Source organism: Gracilinanus agilis, chromosome 2 (genome assembly GCF_016433145.1).
Source record: "Gracilinanus agilis isolate LMUSP501 chromosome 2, AgileGrace, whole genome shotgun sequence".
Lineage (NCBI taxonomy): Eukaryota > Metazoa > Chordata > Mammalia > Didelphimorphia > Didelphidae > Gracilinanus > Gracilinanus agilis.
In genome coordinates, this window is record NC_058131.1 from 347575772 (window position 1) to 347593795 (window position 18024).

Consider the following 18024-nt stretch of genomic DNA (forward strand, 5'->3'; position numbering starts at 1 on the left):
GGGACAGGGGTGTCCCAGCGTGAATTAGCCCTTTAACAGGCATCCGCTGAGGAACGCAGGCGCACTCATTTCCTGATCCGATTCTGGCCGAGGTGGAGCGCCGTGTCACGTCACGCCCAATTCTACCTTCCATTGGTGGGGGGTCTGCAGATTCTCGTCAACGATTGGCTGTGAGGGACGCGTCCGGATGTAATGACCAGACCCCTAAGAGTCGAACCACGCCGGCGCAGTTAGCGGCTGCTGGAAGATCTGTGTTTCTGGCTGAATCACCTTGGCCGGAGGTGGGGAGCTGGGGAGTGGAGCGAGGGGCAGAGGGGCAGAGGGGGTGGGGGCGTGGGAGAAAGAATTAGAGAGTCCTGCGGACCGATAGTTGGGCGGAGGAAGCAGGGGGACGCTGGGTGCCGCGCCCGCCCTGAGCTGCCCTTTACTTCCCCACAGCCATGGGATCGCAGCTGAGCGGCGCGGGTGATGGCGATAGCCCAGGCCCGGCCGACCAGGCCACGGAGCAGCCCCAGCCCGCCGTCCCCGGGGGTGGCGAGGGAGCCCCCAGGCCCCGCCCTGACCCCGAGGTGTGGGGGCCCCTGGACGACGTGCGCTTCGTCATCGTCTGCACGTCCTGGTACTAGCAAGGCCTCAGAGCAGCGTCCGGACTCGCGGAACGTCGTGGTGACGGAGGGCAGCTGCTGCCTCTCCCTAGCCGCGGGCATCTCTCCCCTTCCCCGCCCCCACACTTTCTTCTGTGCCTCTTCGCTTGGTAATGGGGGGTGGGGCGGGGCGGGGCGATTTGCCACTACTTCCCTCTGTCCTCCTGTCTCCCCAGCCTGACATCCCTGTTGTCGCCTTGCCTGCACATTTACTCGTAATCCTTAGAGCCCTTTAGTCCCTGGAAATTTAGTTCTCCTGGATTGGCCAGCCTCTCCTCTAGACACTAATCCCCACCAACAAAGGTGCAGAGGTCCTCCACTTACCCTCTCCCCCGTACACACTGACACCCCCACCCACCCCCAGCTTCTCAGGTTATTGTTTTCTTAGTGTGAAGCACCACCTTTCTCACCCTCCCATAGGATGGTAAATTTCTCTGGTCTTCAGTTGTCCATGGGGCTCCAAAAGCATTACTCCAATCTCCCCAACTCCTCTGTTCCTCCCCAATCAGCATTCATTTTCCAAGGATACTGTATCATTTGGGCCCTACAGGGTCAAGTCTCTTGTCCTCCTCTCCAGAAAAGTGACAGTCTGTATATTTTCATTTTATTTAGAAATGGTTTAAAAAACATTATACAAAGGCTGATCAGTTTTAAAATGTGACGGACACTGAAATGCTGCGATGCCGTCCAGGGTGATGGGAGCCCAGATTCTAGGGCACCAGTATGGAGGCCTCAGCCTTGGCCAGGACAGGAGACACATAGATTATGGTGGGGGTGTGAGGGAGGAAGGGGGCCAACTCAAACTCTGCCCCCCACTCCAGTGAGGCCTGCCTTTCCTCTGCCCTCAGGGCCTCTTCCTCTGTTCCCTTCCTCAGCTATACCCCAATATCTTTGGGGCTCAGGAGGATCCCAGAGGGGACCACACAGGATTAAAGGTTTTCAGGAGGTCAGAGCAGAGACCCAGGATCCCAGTATGGATCCAGGCTTCAGAGAGGAAGAGGGAAGAAGATGAACCACAGGAACCAAGATGAGATGAATGGAGGAAAGGCTGAGCTAGACTCCTCAAGGCCCTCACAAGGTTTGGGCCATGAGTGATACCAGGAGGGAGTAATGACAAGAGGACCCAGGCAAGGATAAGTTGTGAGGAATGGGGCACAGTGGTGTGGCTTCATTCTCCGCATCGCTATTGGTCAGAAGTGGTGGAAGGTAGCCAAGTCCCCCTCTGAGCCAGGCCTTGCTCAGCAGTCATCAAGATTTGGGGCACAGTGTGGCAGAAAGAGCACTCAATTATAGTCCACCACTAACTTGTGTGACCTTGCCAAGTCACATCCTCTTTCTGGGCCTTGTTATCTCCTCTGTCAAAAGAGGGAAATGCTATTTGCCCAGCCAATTTAACAGGGCCCATGTGAGTTTCAAATAGGCTAATTAGATGTCACCTAATAAAGTGCCTTGAAAAGTATAAAATACTGTATCGACACAAAGATTACATCTCTGATGCCAGATGACCCCACCCCAGGGAGCTGGCCCTTGGCAAGAACTGAGGATGTGCACAAGGAAAGAGTATTGGCAACTTGGGAAATTCGTTTGGGAGAACTCCCAAGCCAGGGCAGAGGCCTGGGTCTCAGCGTAGGGCACTAGCAGGAAACCATGTTCCCCTTCAAGCATCATAAACAAGACTCTAAAGTTTAAGATGAGACCACAAAGGAAGAAGATCCACAAACTCGGGAAGGAAACATTAAGGTAAACAGTCCAGTGGATGCTCCATTTAGTTGGCCTGGCAGGGCCTCAGAAGACTCCTGTGTCCTGCCTTCACTTCCCAGCCCAAGAGGCTTCTGGGTGACCCTTTTCATAAAGATCTTTATAGAGTTAGCAAAGTACTGGTGATATAGAAACTTAGAGCTGGAATGGACTTGAGAGAGCACCTGGCCTAGCCTTGTTTGATACTGGGATCTCCTCTGTGACATCCCTAACAAGGAGTCATCCAACCTTTGCTGGAACTCTGTGTCAAGAAATACACTACCTACCAAGTCGGCTCAATCCATCATTTGAGCAGCTGTGACTATTAAAGTTTTTAGATTGAGCTGAAATCTGTGTCCCTGTAACATCCAGGGCTCTAAGTTCTGCTCTGGGAGCCAAGTGGAATGAGTCTAAACCCTCTTCCACAAGACTGCTCTTCATATACTTGAAGGCAATAATCTTGCCTTCTAAGTCTTCTGTTCCAGGCTCAATATCCTTAGCACCTCCCCCCCCCCAAAAAAAAAGAAAAATCTCCCTATCACATGACCATCATTCCAGTTCCTTCTTTGTCCTATATGCCCTCCACTTGCAACTCTCCAGCTTATTGACATTCTTAAAATATGGGGTCCAGAACAACACAGGATCCCCCACATGTGGTCTGACCAATGGGACCATAAGTTTCTCTTAAGTGTCATTTACAATGACATGCTATTGATTCCTTGAGCTTGCAGTTCAATAAAACTCCTAGACATACATACATACATACATATATATATATATGTTTGGTTTTTTTTGCAAACTAGTTTACCCATACCCATTCCCTTTTCTATGCTTGTAAATTGAAATGTTTTTTTAACCAAGTGGAGGATTTTGCATTTGCCATTAAATTTAATTCTTGTAGATTTCACCCAATCTTTCTAACTTGCCAGGATTCCTCAATCAATGTTTTAGCTATTTTTTCCCTGGCTTTGTGTCCACAGCTCTGGTGGGGTATTCGTTACTCTTAATTTTGTTCAAATCAGGGACAAAAATGCTGAAATAGAGCAAGCTTGAGGACAGTCTCCTGGCCACTAGGAAAGGAGATTATAGCAGATTATTGTTAAGGAAGGAGGAACTGTTTTGGCTCTGCCCTCACCCCCCAGCAAATTTCTACAAAGATTTCACATTGAAGACTTGGATGTTAGGGTAGGGCAGTACCATTCTCTCTAGGCTCCTAAGTCTCCAGAGATCAATACCTAGGGCAGCCATGGCTTTGTACCAATAAATTGATGGGAGGAGGGGAAAGGGAAGAGAGTGAAAGGGAATAGTATCTCATCCTCATAGTAGTCAGAAAATCTTCATGCCTATGCCTTGAAGTAATTCACTCACCTGTACGCTTGTTGGGAAAGAAGTCAGGCCCCAGGAGAGTGGGGTCATGGGCCAGTTAAAGTCTGGAAAGCAAGTAAGCCACCTTATGAGCAGCCCTGCACAGGTCAGTGTGTTTATCCTGGGACCAGCCTGTATCACTCCTCTCCACCTTGCTTAATTAAATTTGCCCCGGGTGTCAGGAAACCAAGTTACAGCTCTCGGCAGATGGCAGATCGGTGCCTGGAGAAATGGAAACAAGCCCCCGCCCCTGGGATTTGCATTGGATTGCCCCAAGGGAGGCTAAAATTCACTGATTCACTTAGTCTTGGTGGAGAAATACCCCAAGGATGGCTACAAATAGTTTGTAATGGAGAGAAAGGAACCTTATTGCCCTGGAGAGACCTAATCCAGGCTATCTAAAGAGTCCAGATTTCATATCTACCAATGGAGGACACTATGGAGAGACCATGAGGGAGGGGCTCTAGGAGATGGACAGGATGTCCAGCCCAGGAAAAGTAAATTCAAAGAAGAGGTATGAGTAGGTGGGCAGAGGTCACTGAGACCAGCTGAAAAAACCACCCAGGAAAATGGAAATCCTAATAAACCTTGTATTTTGCACTGGACATTGGGATCTGCCCTACTTTGCTGAACCTTGGTTTTCCATGAGAAAATTGAACATGGCCTCTGAGTTCCAGCTCTGATCCTCGATTCTTTTGTGTCTGGAAAAGAAATATATAACTTGAATTTCCAGAATCTTGTTTTAAATGCATCAAATGTTGCATCTGAGAAATCTCTTTTTACCAAGTGAGAACTTGTCTACAAGTCTAGCTGTTTTACAAATCCAGCTTTTCATGGGTTCGTTGATGCCAAACTGGGCATCTTGGTCTGAAAGCAGAGGTTCAGAGGTATAGCATACCCTTCTTAAGAGAGAGGAGAAGGAAGCAGAATGAAAACAGGCTGAGACACCCAAATGAGGCCTCAGACAGGAAGCAGAAAGTCCCTCAGGCCTTTTGGCTTAATAGACTTCTATCAACCTTAGACCCAACCTGACTAGCTTCAAAGAAGCCTATGGTTTCAGGCAGTCCCTTGGGGATGGATGGCTGGGCAGGGAATGGAGTGAAGCTCTTCAATAGGGAGATTAGTGGGATGGCTAGGGGACAAAGGCCCTGCAACATAAGAATTACTGGAATAGCTGGGGAATGGCAGTGCAGTAGCTCTCTATGTGTTCCCCTCCCACTCTAGGCATGGTACATGGCTAAAGACAGAAAGTGGATCTGCTGAGGAATGGGAAAAAGATGGTGATCAGGATGGGAGTGGGAGGAGGGTCACAGGCTTATAGATTTAATGCTGGAAGGGACCTTAGAGGTTGTCACAACCAACCCTTTCATTTTACAGCTGAGGAAACAGGAGGCTGAGATGAGAAGGGGCCTTACCTAAGTCATACAGCAAAAAAGTAGCAGTCAGGATTCAAACCTAGGCTTTCTTCCAATACTATGCTAGTTGCCCCCTCTGGCAATGGAAAGGAGGTGAGAAGAAAATAGGGTTGGGGCCTGAGTTAGGGATGGGACCACACAGGAAGGAACTAGAAGTAGAAGTGGGAAGGGTACAACCATGGGGCTGGGGATATGGGCTCAGAAAATCAATTCTGGGGCTTCCACATTCCTTGGGAATCTGACCTCCATCCAACCATCCAAGGCAGGCCTTGGTCTTCAACATCTCTCCAAAGGTCCTAAGTTCTTACTGAGAAGTGAGCTGGGGCTACCTTATGATTGTTATCCAGAGGTTCCTGGGCCCCCAAAGAAGCTCATCCCCTCTCTTGATCCCTCTCTGTTCTCCTAGGGCCACCAAGATACTCCCTGGCCTCCCACCTCTTGTTGGGGCTTTGGCCTCAGGGCCCCAGAGAAGAGGCTCATATACTGGTGTACACTGGAGTGAGATGAACAGACAGCTTCCCGAGTCCTCAGGGAATCGTTTCTGACAAATGGGGATTAAAACAGTAGTAACGGGACATTTAAATATTTGTGACATGAGAGCAAAGTCCAGCAGCGATGAGGCTGGACCACAGGCTCCCCCTGAGCACAAGAGGCCCCTGCCTCTCACTGGCCCCAGGGGAGACTTCAGTTTTCTGAGGAATCTGCTCGGGTCTGGGTGGGTGGTCACAAAAACACCTTCCTTGCCCGCAGATAGCCTTGCCTCCATAGCCACTTGGGCTCCATGATCCATGATCAGTTACAAACATCTGACCAGCAGGTGTTGGGAGTCGGTAGTCAAACTGTGCCCAGCTGTGGAGCAGAAAGGAGGAGGCCGCTGATCCTGCTCCAGGCCATAATCCTCACCCTAAGATCATGGGGGCCCCTTCCACCTCAGGGATACCTGGAGTCAGGTCCCTGGGAAGAAGAATGACAGGCCCAGGCAGCTGTCAGGAAGCAAATGCTGGTTTCTCCCAGGTGAACTGTGCTCAGAGGGCCTTTGGGAATCCCAGGAGAGGCCCCTAATAATTGGGGTTCCAGCCCCTGGGAATAAGGGAGAGCTATGAGGCAGGAAGAACAGAGACCTCCCCCCACAACAAAGCTCTCCCCAGCAAAGGTTATCTTTTGCCCTTCCCTTTGGATCAAAGGCATTTTAAAAAGGGAGCTTTGGGTCCAAGTAGGGATAGGTGCTTGGGGATCAGCTCTGGCTGATTGTTCCCACTCCTCTCTCACCAGGTGGATTCCAAGGGCCAAGCTTTAGGCTAGAGTCGTAAACCCATTGCTTGTGGCTCTTGGCTTGGACCCTCGCAGCATCTCCCTGTTCCTCTGGGTCCCAGGAGGTCCCTGCCCTCTCTCAGGCCCTGGCAAGGATGCCCCGGCTGGCGGGGCAAGGACGTGCTGGTCATACCCACTCCTGGACAGGCCGTTTGTAGTAGGTAACCTGCTGCTGTGCCCCCTTGTTCTTAAATTGGAAGATGGTGTAGACAAGGACAAGGATGCAAAGGGATAAGGTACAGGGGATGATGACGGCCACGGCATTCACTGTACCAGGCACATCATCGATGGTGACCATGATGTCCACGTCATCCTGGGGCCGTCGCCGCTCCTTCCTCCTCTCCACCTCCTTCTGGTTACAGCCCATCCAGTCTCTTAGGATGGATCGGGGGTAACCGGGTTCCACACTCAGCTTCTGGTTATCAAACTTCCAGTAGTCCCGGCCCTTGTAGAAATAGGTGTAATCTGAGGAACCAGAATCAGACCCAGAGGGCACAGAATCACCCTTTGCTCTGAGGTCTCTGCCTCCAGCCCACATTATACCCTTGGCTTTGGAATCACTTCCTCCTGCCCAGGGTCAGCTTCCCTCAGCCTGAGATGGCTCTCACTGTTCTCAGCTTGAAGTTCCCCTTCATTCCAAGGTCCTTTCCTTCCTCCCCAGCTTACCATCCCCAGCCTGGGGTCACTGTCTTTACCCTCTGCTTAAAAGTCCTCCCCTGCCTCATTAGGGTCCTCCATCTCCAGAGTGATTATCTTTTCAAGGGTCTTCTGCCCTCAGTTCTGGTGTCCCTGACCTTAAGCCTGAGGTTCCTCTGAATTCAGTCATCTTCCTTAGTCTTTGGTCCCCTACTTGCGTCCCAACTCTGATGTTACCTCTCTGTTCTTGGGGTCATTGCCCTCACCAAACGTTCCCCTTAACCCGTGATCGCAGCCTAGGGTCAGTGGCCTCAGGTGGGAAAGTTTGCCTTGAGGGTCCAGCCTCTCCTGAGCCCTTTGGTGCTTTCCCCCACCTCAGTTTTCTTCTCCCCATTAGTCAGTCCTGAGATCCTCCAGTTACCCAGAGGTACAGCTTGGAATAGTCCCTGGGAAGCAGGCCAGAACATTAAAAGCTACAAAAGAACCTCGAGGCCTTTTGGTCTCTCTCTGTCTCTGTCTCTGTCTCTATCTCTCTGTCTCTCTCTTCCTCTTTCTCTCTCTATCTCTAAAGCCTAGAAAGAAAAGAGGAGTTACCCACAGTAATACATCTCTAGATTAAATGGCTAAACCAGGACTACTATCTGGATCTCATGGTTCCCAAGCAACTATTCCTTGTGGATTCAAAGTGAAAATTCTCCTGAGCTTTCACCAAAGGAGCCTCTCCCCAGCCACCACACTTTACCCCTTAAAGTCCCAAAGGGCATCACCCAGAGAGGCCTCCTTCAGTGGTCTCAGGCTTCCCCAAACAACTCCACAAAAGCTAACTGACTGACAGCACTAGAACCAGATAGTTCTATTTCCCTGTGTGTGTCTGCATTTGTGGGAGCTCAGAGAAGGGAGACCACTGTAGGCTTAGGAGGCAGGAACAGGAAAAGTTGGTCCAGGAAGGCTTCCTGAAGGAGATGATACTGGAGCTGGTCTTAAAGGATAGACTTCAGTGGTGTATAATTAAAATCTGCCCCACAGGACTCTAAATCCCAGCATCCCACTTTCGTTCTCATGTTATGTCCTTATGTTTTGGAGATAAAGTTTGTGTGTGACCCCACCTCTCTCTCTTTTCCTGTGAATGCAGCTGGGAAAACTTCTTTACTCAGGCTTTTACTTTTGTCCTTTTATTTCTTCTGTTTCAAGTGATTATTAATAAATCTTATAAAATATAATACTTGGAGTTATTGGAAATTAATTTTAATCTTACAGCAGATAAAGATGGGAGTGGGAACGGAAAGAGCCTTAGATGGTCAAAGGATGTTCTGCCCATCTAACCGGTCAAAGTCCCATCATCTTCTTTAGACTTATTTCCTTTTTTATAAAATGAGATGATCTCTAAGGTTCCTTCTGGTTGTGAACCCTGGGATGCCTAGGGAATTGTTTCCTGTTTCCTGAGTTACACTGAGCTTCCCAGGGCAGGAGCAGAATACTTTTCTCCCATTACCCCCATCCCATCAACCCCACCTGGAGCCCAGGAGAGGCCCTGCACATGACTACAGACCCAGCTCAGGACACTTACAGCCTTCTTTGCTGATGAAGGCCCCCTGGGGGGATTGGGGGATGCCCTTCCACACAGTGATAGGTTTGGGGTATCCAGGATCAGTCGCCCGTCTCTCCTCATTGTAGCGCCAGTACCATTCCCCTTTGAAGAAGTAGGTCTTGCCCACTGGCTCCCAGCGCAGGGCTGTGTCTATACCCTCCCGGGGCAGGCAGGTTCCCAGCTCCCCCAGGCTGTGAGGGTATCCAGGCTCCACGGTCACTTCCTTGAAGACCCAGTATTTGTCACCTGTGAATGGAGGAACCAGTGTCAGGGACTAGCTCTGCCAGCCTGACATCTTCCTCTCTAAGTTCTGACTCCAGATATGAAGGGCCCCTGAGCCTCTTTGATACCCCAGGCCCTGGACAATCTAATCCCCAGGCCTTTGGAACTCAGGAAGTCAGTGATACCCTCCCCCTAGGAGCAGAGTCCTACGTAGGGCACTGGAGGGAAGGGCAAGTCAAGAGATGTGCCCAAGGTCTGCCCTCACAGAGCAAAGGGTTAGATATACTTGGAAAATCATAATGTATCACCTTGTAACTGGCTTCTATTGGCTAAACCTCAAGCATGAATTCATTCATCGCAATTATTAATTCAACAAACAGGCCCCAAGCCTGGGCCTCCCCTCCAGCTCAGCCCATAGTTCTTTCTCACCCCATGCAAAGTCATCCCCTCCTGCAGCTTCACCTGCCACCTCTGTTCTTGATCCTTAAACCTGTCATCAGCCCCATCCTCCCTCTCAAAGCTCCAGGCTCCTATCTCCGCCTGGGTGTCCCCACCAGCCCCTGAAATTCAATGCATCCAAAAACCAAACTCCTCACCTTCCCTCTAGACTGCCCCACCCCCCAGTCTCCCTCTTTCTAGGCTGCCACACCATGATGTCTTCTCAGTCACCCAGGCTCCAGCCTCACAATCAGCTTGGCCTCTTTCATCTGTCTTAATTCATTTACACATTTTCTCACCCAAAAAACAAGCCCACTGAAATGTATTCCTCCTGCAAAGTCTCAATGGCAGTAATAATCATGAAAATAGTCCCCACAAGAGAGTATTTTAAGGACTAAAAATGAGCTTTCCTTATCACAAACCCATTTCAGAGATGCAGAAACAGACTCAAGGAAGGAATTTTGCCAGGGACATGCAAGCTAGGAAGTGGTAGAGCTGAGACTGAAACCTAGGTCTCCTGATGCTAAGCTCTCTTTCCACAGTACATGAGGTGCTCTGCTTCTTTTCCTTTCTTTTCTAAACCCTTACACCTTCCATCTTGGAGTTAATACTGTGAATTGGCTCCAAGGCAAAGAGTGGTAAGGGCTAGGCAATGGGGGTCAAGTGACTTGCCCAGGGTCACACAGTTGGGAAGTGTCTGAGGCCGGATTTGAACCCAGGACCTCCCGTCTCTAGGCCTGACTCTCAATCCACTGAGCCACCCAGCTGCCCCCTCCACTTCTTTTCTTGAAATCAATTTTCCCGGAAAATCTCCAATGTATGTTTGTCTTACTTTTGCCTAATCCCTCACCAATCAGTCATTTTCTTCTTTCTTTCAGATTTATCAGTTCTTCTTCACCCGTGTAGCTCCATCCTCATCACTTCTCATCAGAACTATTAACCGGCTTCTTCTTCCCATCCTCATACACAGACTGTTGGTCATTTTTCTTTGGCACATGTCCCTCTCTTACTCAGAAACTTTCAATGGCTCCCCATTGTCTTTATTTGATAAAGTCCCTATGCATCAGTCTGACATTTTAGACCCTCCATTATCTGATCCCACCCTACTTTTCCAGCTTCGCCTCCCATTCCCCCTGACTCAAACCCTCCATTTCAGTCCTTCCTACACTCTGAATATGCCATCAAGCCGAATCTGGCCTCCATCCTTTGCTGTGATTCCTGCCTCTTCTTGTTCCCTACCCCTTTCTTCAGATCCTACCCATATTTCAAGGTCCTGCTTGTGATCACATCAGGCAATGTATACAAAGCACTCTGTAAAACTTTAAAGCACCACATAAGGTTAGTAATTATCATAATCCATTGAAAAAGATGATGACCATCATTTTAGTTTATGATGAAATATTATTAATTATTATATCTCGTCCACAGCAATCTCTCCCACCTTTTGGAACCATAAAGTTGATCTCAGAATTATTTTGACTTGGACTCTTTCTGACACTAGCATATATCTTATTATATCTTTTCTTATCCTCTGAGAGATACACGTGTCCTAATCTTGTTGCCCCTCCACATACATGCACTCCCTGAGGGCAGGACACAGGTCTGCCCTTTCTTTGTCTCGCCCTGATTGTCAGCTCCACATCGGTGTATACTGGAGTTGGCACAAGGGGAGATACTATATATGTGAATAATTGGCTTATTCACAGTTAAGTGTCAGGGTCTATTCCCATAAGGCTGATGGGGGCGGGAGGGACATCCCAAATACCTTTGAAGAAGACAAATCGCCCATCAGACCTCTCATAGGCAGCATCAATGCGAGCTGGTAATCCCTTCCAGAACTGCTCGATCTGCATGGGATAGCCCTCTTGAACCCGATTGTTCCGCAGACGCCAAAACCAGCGGTCCTGAGAAGAAAGGTGGATTCTGGAGGAGAGAGCCCATGCCAGCCACAACCTTGACCCCCAACCTCCAGAAGCTTCATGGAATAGGTAGGGGAAACCTTCATCACCTCAGAGGACCCCATCTTAACAACAATCTGTCAGATGCATCTGTGCAGAGCGTTATACCTCCTAGGAGGGAAGCAGGACTGGAACTATTCTCCCCATTTTACAGATGAGGAGACTGCAGTCCAGAGAACAGAAGCGTCCTGTCAAAGTTTATACACCAAGTTAGCAGCCAAGCCAAGACTAGAACCAATCAGAGCTTCTGACTCTGACTTTCTCCCTGCCCAAACCCCCTTACCACCTCCCTGGCTGGGGATCTGTAAAGGGCACAGGTTAATAATCCCAGCTAGGCATACCTTGAACACAAACATCTCGCCTCGGAAGAGAGCCACTGTGTTGAAGTTGCCATCACAGATGTTGGGCTTTGTACCCGGGGTGGATGGCCGGTCTCCCAGCGGTGGCCTTGGGGGCCTGGGCTGTCGCTCATGCTTCCTCTCTGGGGAGTGGATCCTGCGGGCAGGGAGTGTGGGGAGGGGTCGGGTGGGCTCCAGGGGTTCAGCAGGAGGTCCTGGAGAGAGGATGAAATTGAGACACAAGCTCTTTAAATGAATGGAAACTCTAGGAGCCCCTTAAATGGGAGCCGGGTTGCCCAAGTTCTAGACTTGAGTCTGCCACGAGTTAGCTCTGTTACTTTGGGGAAGAATTTTGGTTGGAATTTGTGACATCCTTTGGAAAATGGGGACAATAGTTCTTGCTTCACAGTGGATTTCTACCCATTATATCATCTGATTCTTACCACAACCCAGAGAAGCAAATAGATGTGCAGAGAAATAGTGGAACAAAAATGAGAAGGAAAATACCATCAAAAGACATCCAAATGAATTATGAGCAAAGGACTTTAAAAGAATGGCTACCCTTTGATCCAGCAATACCACTGCTACGTTTATACCCCAAAGAGATAATAAGGAAAAATATTCATACAAAAATATTCATAGCCATGCTCTTTGTGTTGACAAAAAATTGGAAAATGAGGGGATGCCCTTTGATTGGGGAATGGCTGAAAAAATTGTGGTATATGTTGGTGATGGAATACTATTGTGCTCAAAGGAATAATAAACTGGAGGAATTCCATGTGAACTTGAACGACCTCCAGGAACTGATGCAGAGTGAAATGAACAGAGCCAGAAGAACTTTATACACAGAAAGCAGAACAATCCAATGTAATGGACTTTACTACTAGTAGCAATACAACAAGCCAGGACACTCCTGAAGCACTTGTGGGAAAGAATGCAAGCACACTGAGACAAAGAACTATGGGAGCAGAAATGCAAAAGAAAAACATATGACATCACTTGTTTATATGAGCATAGAATTTAGGGTTTAGGCTTTAAAAGATGGCTCTATAGCAAAAATGAATAACTTATATAAATAGGTATCAAGTGACAACATTTGTACAACCCAGTGGAAATTCTTGTTGACTCTGGGAGGAAGAGGAAGGGAAGAGGAGAGAGAAAGAAAATGAATCATGGAAACATGGAAAAATATTCTTAAAACAAACAAATAAATAAATATTTAAAAGAACGTCTAAACGCTGATTAACATAGTGATAAACTACAACTTCAGAAGACTAATGATGAAGCATAACTCCTTCCACTTGACAGATAGGTTGGGGACTACAGGTGTATAGTTAGAAATATTTTGAACCCCTAAAACTACATTACCCAAAATTCCTTTCTGATTACCTAGAATGCTTGTCCCTTTGGTCATGTTTATATAGGTTCCGAGGCTCTGCCTCTCTCTTCCTCTTTTGCTCTCGGGAATGGGCTGGGTTAGATAGTTGTCTTACTTTAGTTATTAATAAAAACTTTATAAAATATAATACTTAGCTATCAGACATTAATTTTAATCTCTACACAGGTGAAGGACAGGGAATTCATTGTCAGACATATGTTTGTTCTGCCAGGCCAATGGGTCAGTTAATTTTGTTTAATTACACTTCTGGAAGGGTGGTTGTTTGAAAATGTTGACATTATAAAAGGAAAAAAGGTATTGCTAAGACTTCCTTTTTTTTTTTTTTTTAAAGAAATGACTTGCTCATGGTCACATTTCTTATAAGTGGCAGGACCAGACCTATGGTCTCAACTCTAGGACCAGGGCTTTTTCTACTTCACCAGGCACAAAGGGAGATTCTATAAATGCTGGCTGACTTTCCACAGGTGAAAGCATCAGTACTTTAAGAAAGTCTACTCTGGGGGCAGCTGGGTAGCTCAGTGGATTGAGAGCCAGGCATAGAAACGGGAGGTCCTAGGTTCAAATCTGGCCCCAGACACTTCCCAGCTGTGTGACCCTGGGCAAGTCACTTAACCCTCATTGCCTAGACCTTACCACTCTTCTGCCTTGGAGCCAATACACAGTATTGACTCCAAGATGGAAGGTAAGGGTTTAAAAAAAAAAAAGTCCACTCAGTCCAAACCAGCACTGGGCACTAACAGTTTTCTTTTCTGGAGATAATCAGGTATAAATTCAGGTCCCTATGTGTCTCCCTCCCACCCCATCCCCAGGGTCCCTGGTACCTTAGACTCAGAGATGTTTGGAAATGAGTGGAACCTCAGGGGGCATCCACTCGAACTTCTCCCTGAACAGGAATGCCCTTGACAACAAGGAATTATCCGGCCTCTACCTAAAGACCTACTTAAAATGGTGGGGAACTCACTGCCTCTTCAGGCAGCTTCTCCTACTTTGGGACAGCTCTTGTTTGTTAGGAGTTTTTTCCTTATGTTGAGCTGGAATCCATCTCTGAGATTTTCTCCATGGTTCCCGGTTGACCTTGGGGCCACATAAATAAGGCTGCTTACCAATCTTCCTGTGCTGGGGAGAGCTTTTTCCACCTCAAGCTCCTCTTTACTCACCGTAGATCTTCTGGATTCCTTGCAGGTCATCTTGGGGCAGCTTGAAGCTGTGTGTCTCCATATACTGGTAGAAGGGGGCCATGATGGCACTGGGGTCATTAGAATGCTCCAGTCCCAATGCATGGCCCAGCTCATGCACAGCCACCAGGAAGAGATCATTCCCTGCAGGGACAGATGATAGCACTGGTCAGTTGCCCACCCACCCTCCAGGAAAAGCCAAGGACAGATGCCAGGCATTCAGCAACCTAGCTCAGCCTCTGTCATCTGCTCAAGTTCTGTGACTTATTCAGACTCCAATACCTAAGGCCTGGCTTAGTGTTCAGACCAGCCCAGGGGTAGAAAAGATAGATGAAGCTACCTCAGAGAAAACACTTCAACCCACCCAAATGTGGGCATCAAAGGGCACAAAAGGTTTTTATTGTTTTATCATACAAATGGGGATAATGTAATGGTGTGCTGGTAAAAATTTTAAACTAGCTCTTAGGAAGAAAAAATGGACTCATGACACACTTTTAAGTTTAATCCACACTCCTGACATTTCTCTATCATAATTTTCTAGGGTCTGGGCAATCAAAAAAACAACAAATCAAGGCTTGATTTGTAGTGTTTGCCAATCTCCATGGCGCAAATGCTCATCCTGAAAATTGAACATTTCTCTTCTCATCCCCTCATCTTCCCACTACTGTCTCAGCCAATTAACTTCCTACCCATCCTTCAAGGCCAAGCTCAGTTACTCCCTTCTTCTTGAACCTTTCTTGATGTCCCCACTTGGAAGTAGTTTCTCCCTCATTTGGTTTCACGGCACTTCCTATATTTCTGATGATCTTTATTTTTACCTGTAATTTTGTTGATTCCATTGGGAACACCCCAATGAGGAAATTCCTTTTGCCCAGATCTCTACCTGCACATAGTCTTTTTTTTAAAAATACCCTTACCATCTGTCTTAGAATCAATCATATGTATTGGTTCCAAGACAGAAGAGCAGTAAGGGCTAGGCAATTGGGGTCACTTGGCCAGGGTCACCTAGGTAGAAAACATCTCAGAGCAGATTTGAACCCAGGACCTCCCATCTCTAGACCTGGCTCTTGATCCACTGACCCACCTAACTACCCCTCTAAATTCTTAACAATTCACAAAATAAGGCACTATTTCTTTAAATTTGTTTTTGTAAGTATATCATAATTACTAATGTTTTAAGTGCAGTAGTAAACTTAAAATTCAAAGTTCTCCTATCTAAAGAAGGTGTAGGCTAATAGAGGCCATCAAAATGTATGTGTAGGGATGGGGCTGCTACTTGGCTCAGTGGCTTGAAAGCCAGGCCTAAAGATAGGAGGTCTTGGGTTCAAATCTGGCCTCAGACACTTCCTAGCTGTGTGACCCTGGGCAAGTCATTTAACCCCCATTGCCTAACCTTTACTGCTCTTCTGCCTTGGAACCAATTTACATATTGATTCTAAGAAAGAAAGAGCGAGCATTTATTTAAAAAAACAATGCATATGCAAGCTAGCTCATCATATTGTGCAGGACAGTGCTTTCTGTTACATAAATGTTCTGCTAGAGGCTGGCTAGTTTGTGTATAGACACATATATTTTAATTTATATATGTATATTTTAATATTGTACTTTTTGTGTTTGTGTGTGTTTAAATTGTCATTAACAAAAGTGCAAAAACACTACTGTTTATTATTTTATTCTTAAGGTGACCAGGGAAAAAGGAAAAGAACCTCTATGTTCTAAAATATCTATGGCAGCTCTCTTTGTAGTGGCAAAGAACTGGAAACTGGGGAATGGCTGAACAAGTTGTGGCATGTGAATGTTGATGGAATACTACTGCTTCATAAGAAAGGATGAGCAGGTTAATTTGAAAAATAAAACAAAACACAGAAAGACTTTGAAATTATGAAGAGTGAAACAAGCAGAACCAACAGAACTTTATATAGAGCAATAGAAATGTTGAAGAATGGCTTATTGTATGTCCACTTCTGGAGAAAAAACTGATAATCAGAAACAAGTAAGACCTAGTTTTATACAGACATCTCTTTTTTGACAAATAATGCCTTTCCTGGTGCGGAGAGAGAAGGGAAGGAGAGAGGGAGTTATCTGGGAATTTTATAAATAAGTAAATTTTAATTAAAAAAAAAATCCTAAAACACCCAGTGGTAAGTGCAACTTTTAATATGAAAATATTGTTAGAAGTTTGTTATATAAATTAGCAAACTAAGCATTTAAACTTTGTATTCTTGGGAATAAATACTGATAAAACATAATTTCCTCTTGATTTCATTTCCTTAAGTTATTATTTTGATATATTTTTATATTTAAGATAAAATGATTATTATATACATTTTCAAGGGTTATTGTCTCTAAGGTTTCAAAAAAACAGGACACTGAAATGTAAAGGTAGGAAAGCTGCTCTATTCTATGGTTTATTTTGCCAACAGAACAGATGATATTAAAAAATCACAATTTAAACTTTCGTGTAAGACTGAATGAAAATTATCTTTGAAATGATCTCTGAAAATAAATATCATTATCAAGATCTTCTATGAGGGGCCTTTTCTTCCATGCAAAACACTTCTAAATTGAGATCCAATCCATGAACAATTTTCTGTTCACTGTATTTGGTTCTTTGACATAAAACAGGTGCAAAAAGTGCAACATTTTTTGTTTTTCTTGGGATATGTATTCCTGGGGAGTGATAACAGACCATTCAATATTTTCTACCTTCCAGGGATCGGTTATCTAATAGTGTTGAAAACACTTTGTGAAAATGGAGCTATGGGTATTTGGGGCATGTTGAGGGACCACAAGCAGCGTAGGAATGAGGTAAGCAGTCAAGATACAAAGGGTTTTCCTGGAATATCTTTGGAATGGTGTTGCAAATAGCCAGGAGGATGAACAAATAGCTGAGAGGAGCTGAGGAGCTATAAAGAATGCAGCTGACATACATAACCTATATTGCAGTTCTTGCCTTCCCAGAGAGGGGGAGGAGAAGGAGGGAAGGAGAGAATTTGGATGGCAAATTGTCAGAAAATAAATGTTAAAAATTGTTTCTACGTGTAATTAGAGAAAAATACAATAAAATGTTACTGGGCAGGGAAAAAAGGATTGTAGTTGCCACCAAATTTGCTATACATCGATGGCATCACTGCCAAACCTTTTGGTAATTTTTTTGGGAAAACTCTCTCTTTCTGTCTTAGAATCAATGCTGAGTATTCGTTCTAAGGAACAAGAGTAGTAAGGGCCAGGCAATGGGGGGGGGGGGGGGTTAAGTGAATTACCCATGGTCACATGACTAGGAAGTATCTGAGGCTAGATTTAAACCCAGGACTTCCCAACTCCAGATGTGGCTCTCCATCCACTGTGCTACCCAGCTGCCTCCCCACTTTCCCCCGTTTTACAGATGAGGAACAGGTACAATGATTTGTCCAACCTCACCCAGGTAGTCAGCACCAGTGATGGGTTCACTGACTCCATGTACCATGGAATTATGTTATTAATTTGCCAAAAAGCATTTCCTACCAATATCATTTATTCCCTGATAGATCCAAGACTGAAGTATTCCAGGGATATCTACAGATCCTGCACATAATAGTTTTCTCTCTTCTCTCCCTCTCCTGCCCCAACTTGAGCCAGCCAATGCTGTTCACGGAAACAAAGAATGAACAGGAGCTTTGGCCCTGCCAACCCAGTGGCACCTTCTATTCCATCACAGCTGGGATCTTTGGGGCAGCAGTGGGTTGCAGTGAGAGGATTTAGAGTCAAGGCCCTGGGTTCAAATCCATTCTTTTGCTTCTTATGACCTACATGGCTTTG

General features: G+C 46.3%; 2 protein-coding genes across 2 annotated transcripts in view; one reads left to right on the forward strand and one right to left on the reverse strand.

Annotated features, from left to right (window-relative positions):
* The first annotated feature begins 204 nt into the window (after positions 1-204).
* Positions 205-1276, forward strand: MMP24OS (MMP24 opposite strand). Its single transcript, XM_044661587.1, has 2 exons — positions 205-281; positions 439-1276. Exon 2 carries the CDS (start codon positions 441-443, stop codon positions 624-626), a length of 186 nt encoding a protein of 61 aa, XP_044517522.1. The 5' UTR covers positions 205-281; positions 439-440; the 3' UTR covers positions 627-1276.
* Positions 1277-6599: 5323 nt separating this feature from the next.
* The window catches only part of MMP24 (matrix metallopeptidase 24), a 56564-nt gene continuing 45139 nt past the window's right edge, over positions 6600-18024 (reverse strand). The window contains exons 5-9 of the mRNA XM_044659805.1: positions 14209-14370; positions 11656-11867; positions 11122-11260; positions 8676-8942; positions 6600-6937 (exon numbers count right to left, since the gene is read on the reverse strand). Coding sequence (XP_044515740.1) covers positions 6600-6937; positions 8676-8942; positions 11122-11260; positions 11656-11867; positions 14209-14370 — 1118 coding nt within the window. The remainder of the gene's footprint in view (positions 6938-8675; positions 8943-11121; positions 11261-11655; positions 11868-14208; positions 14371-18024) is intronic.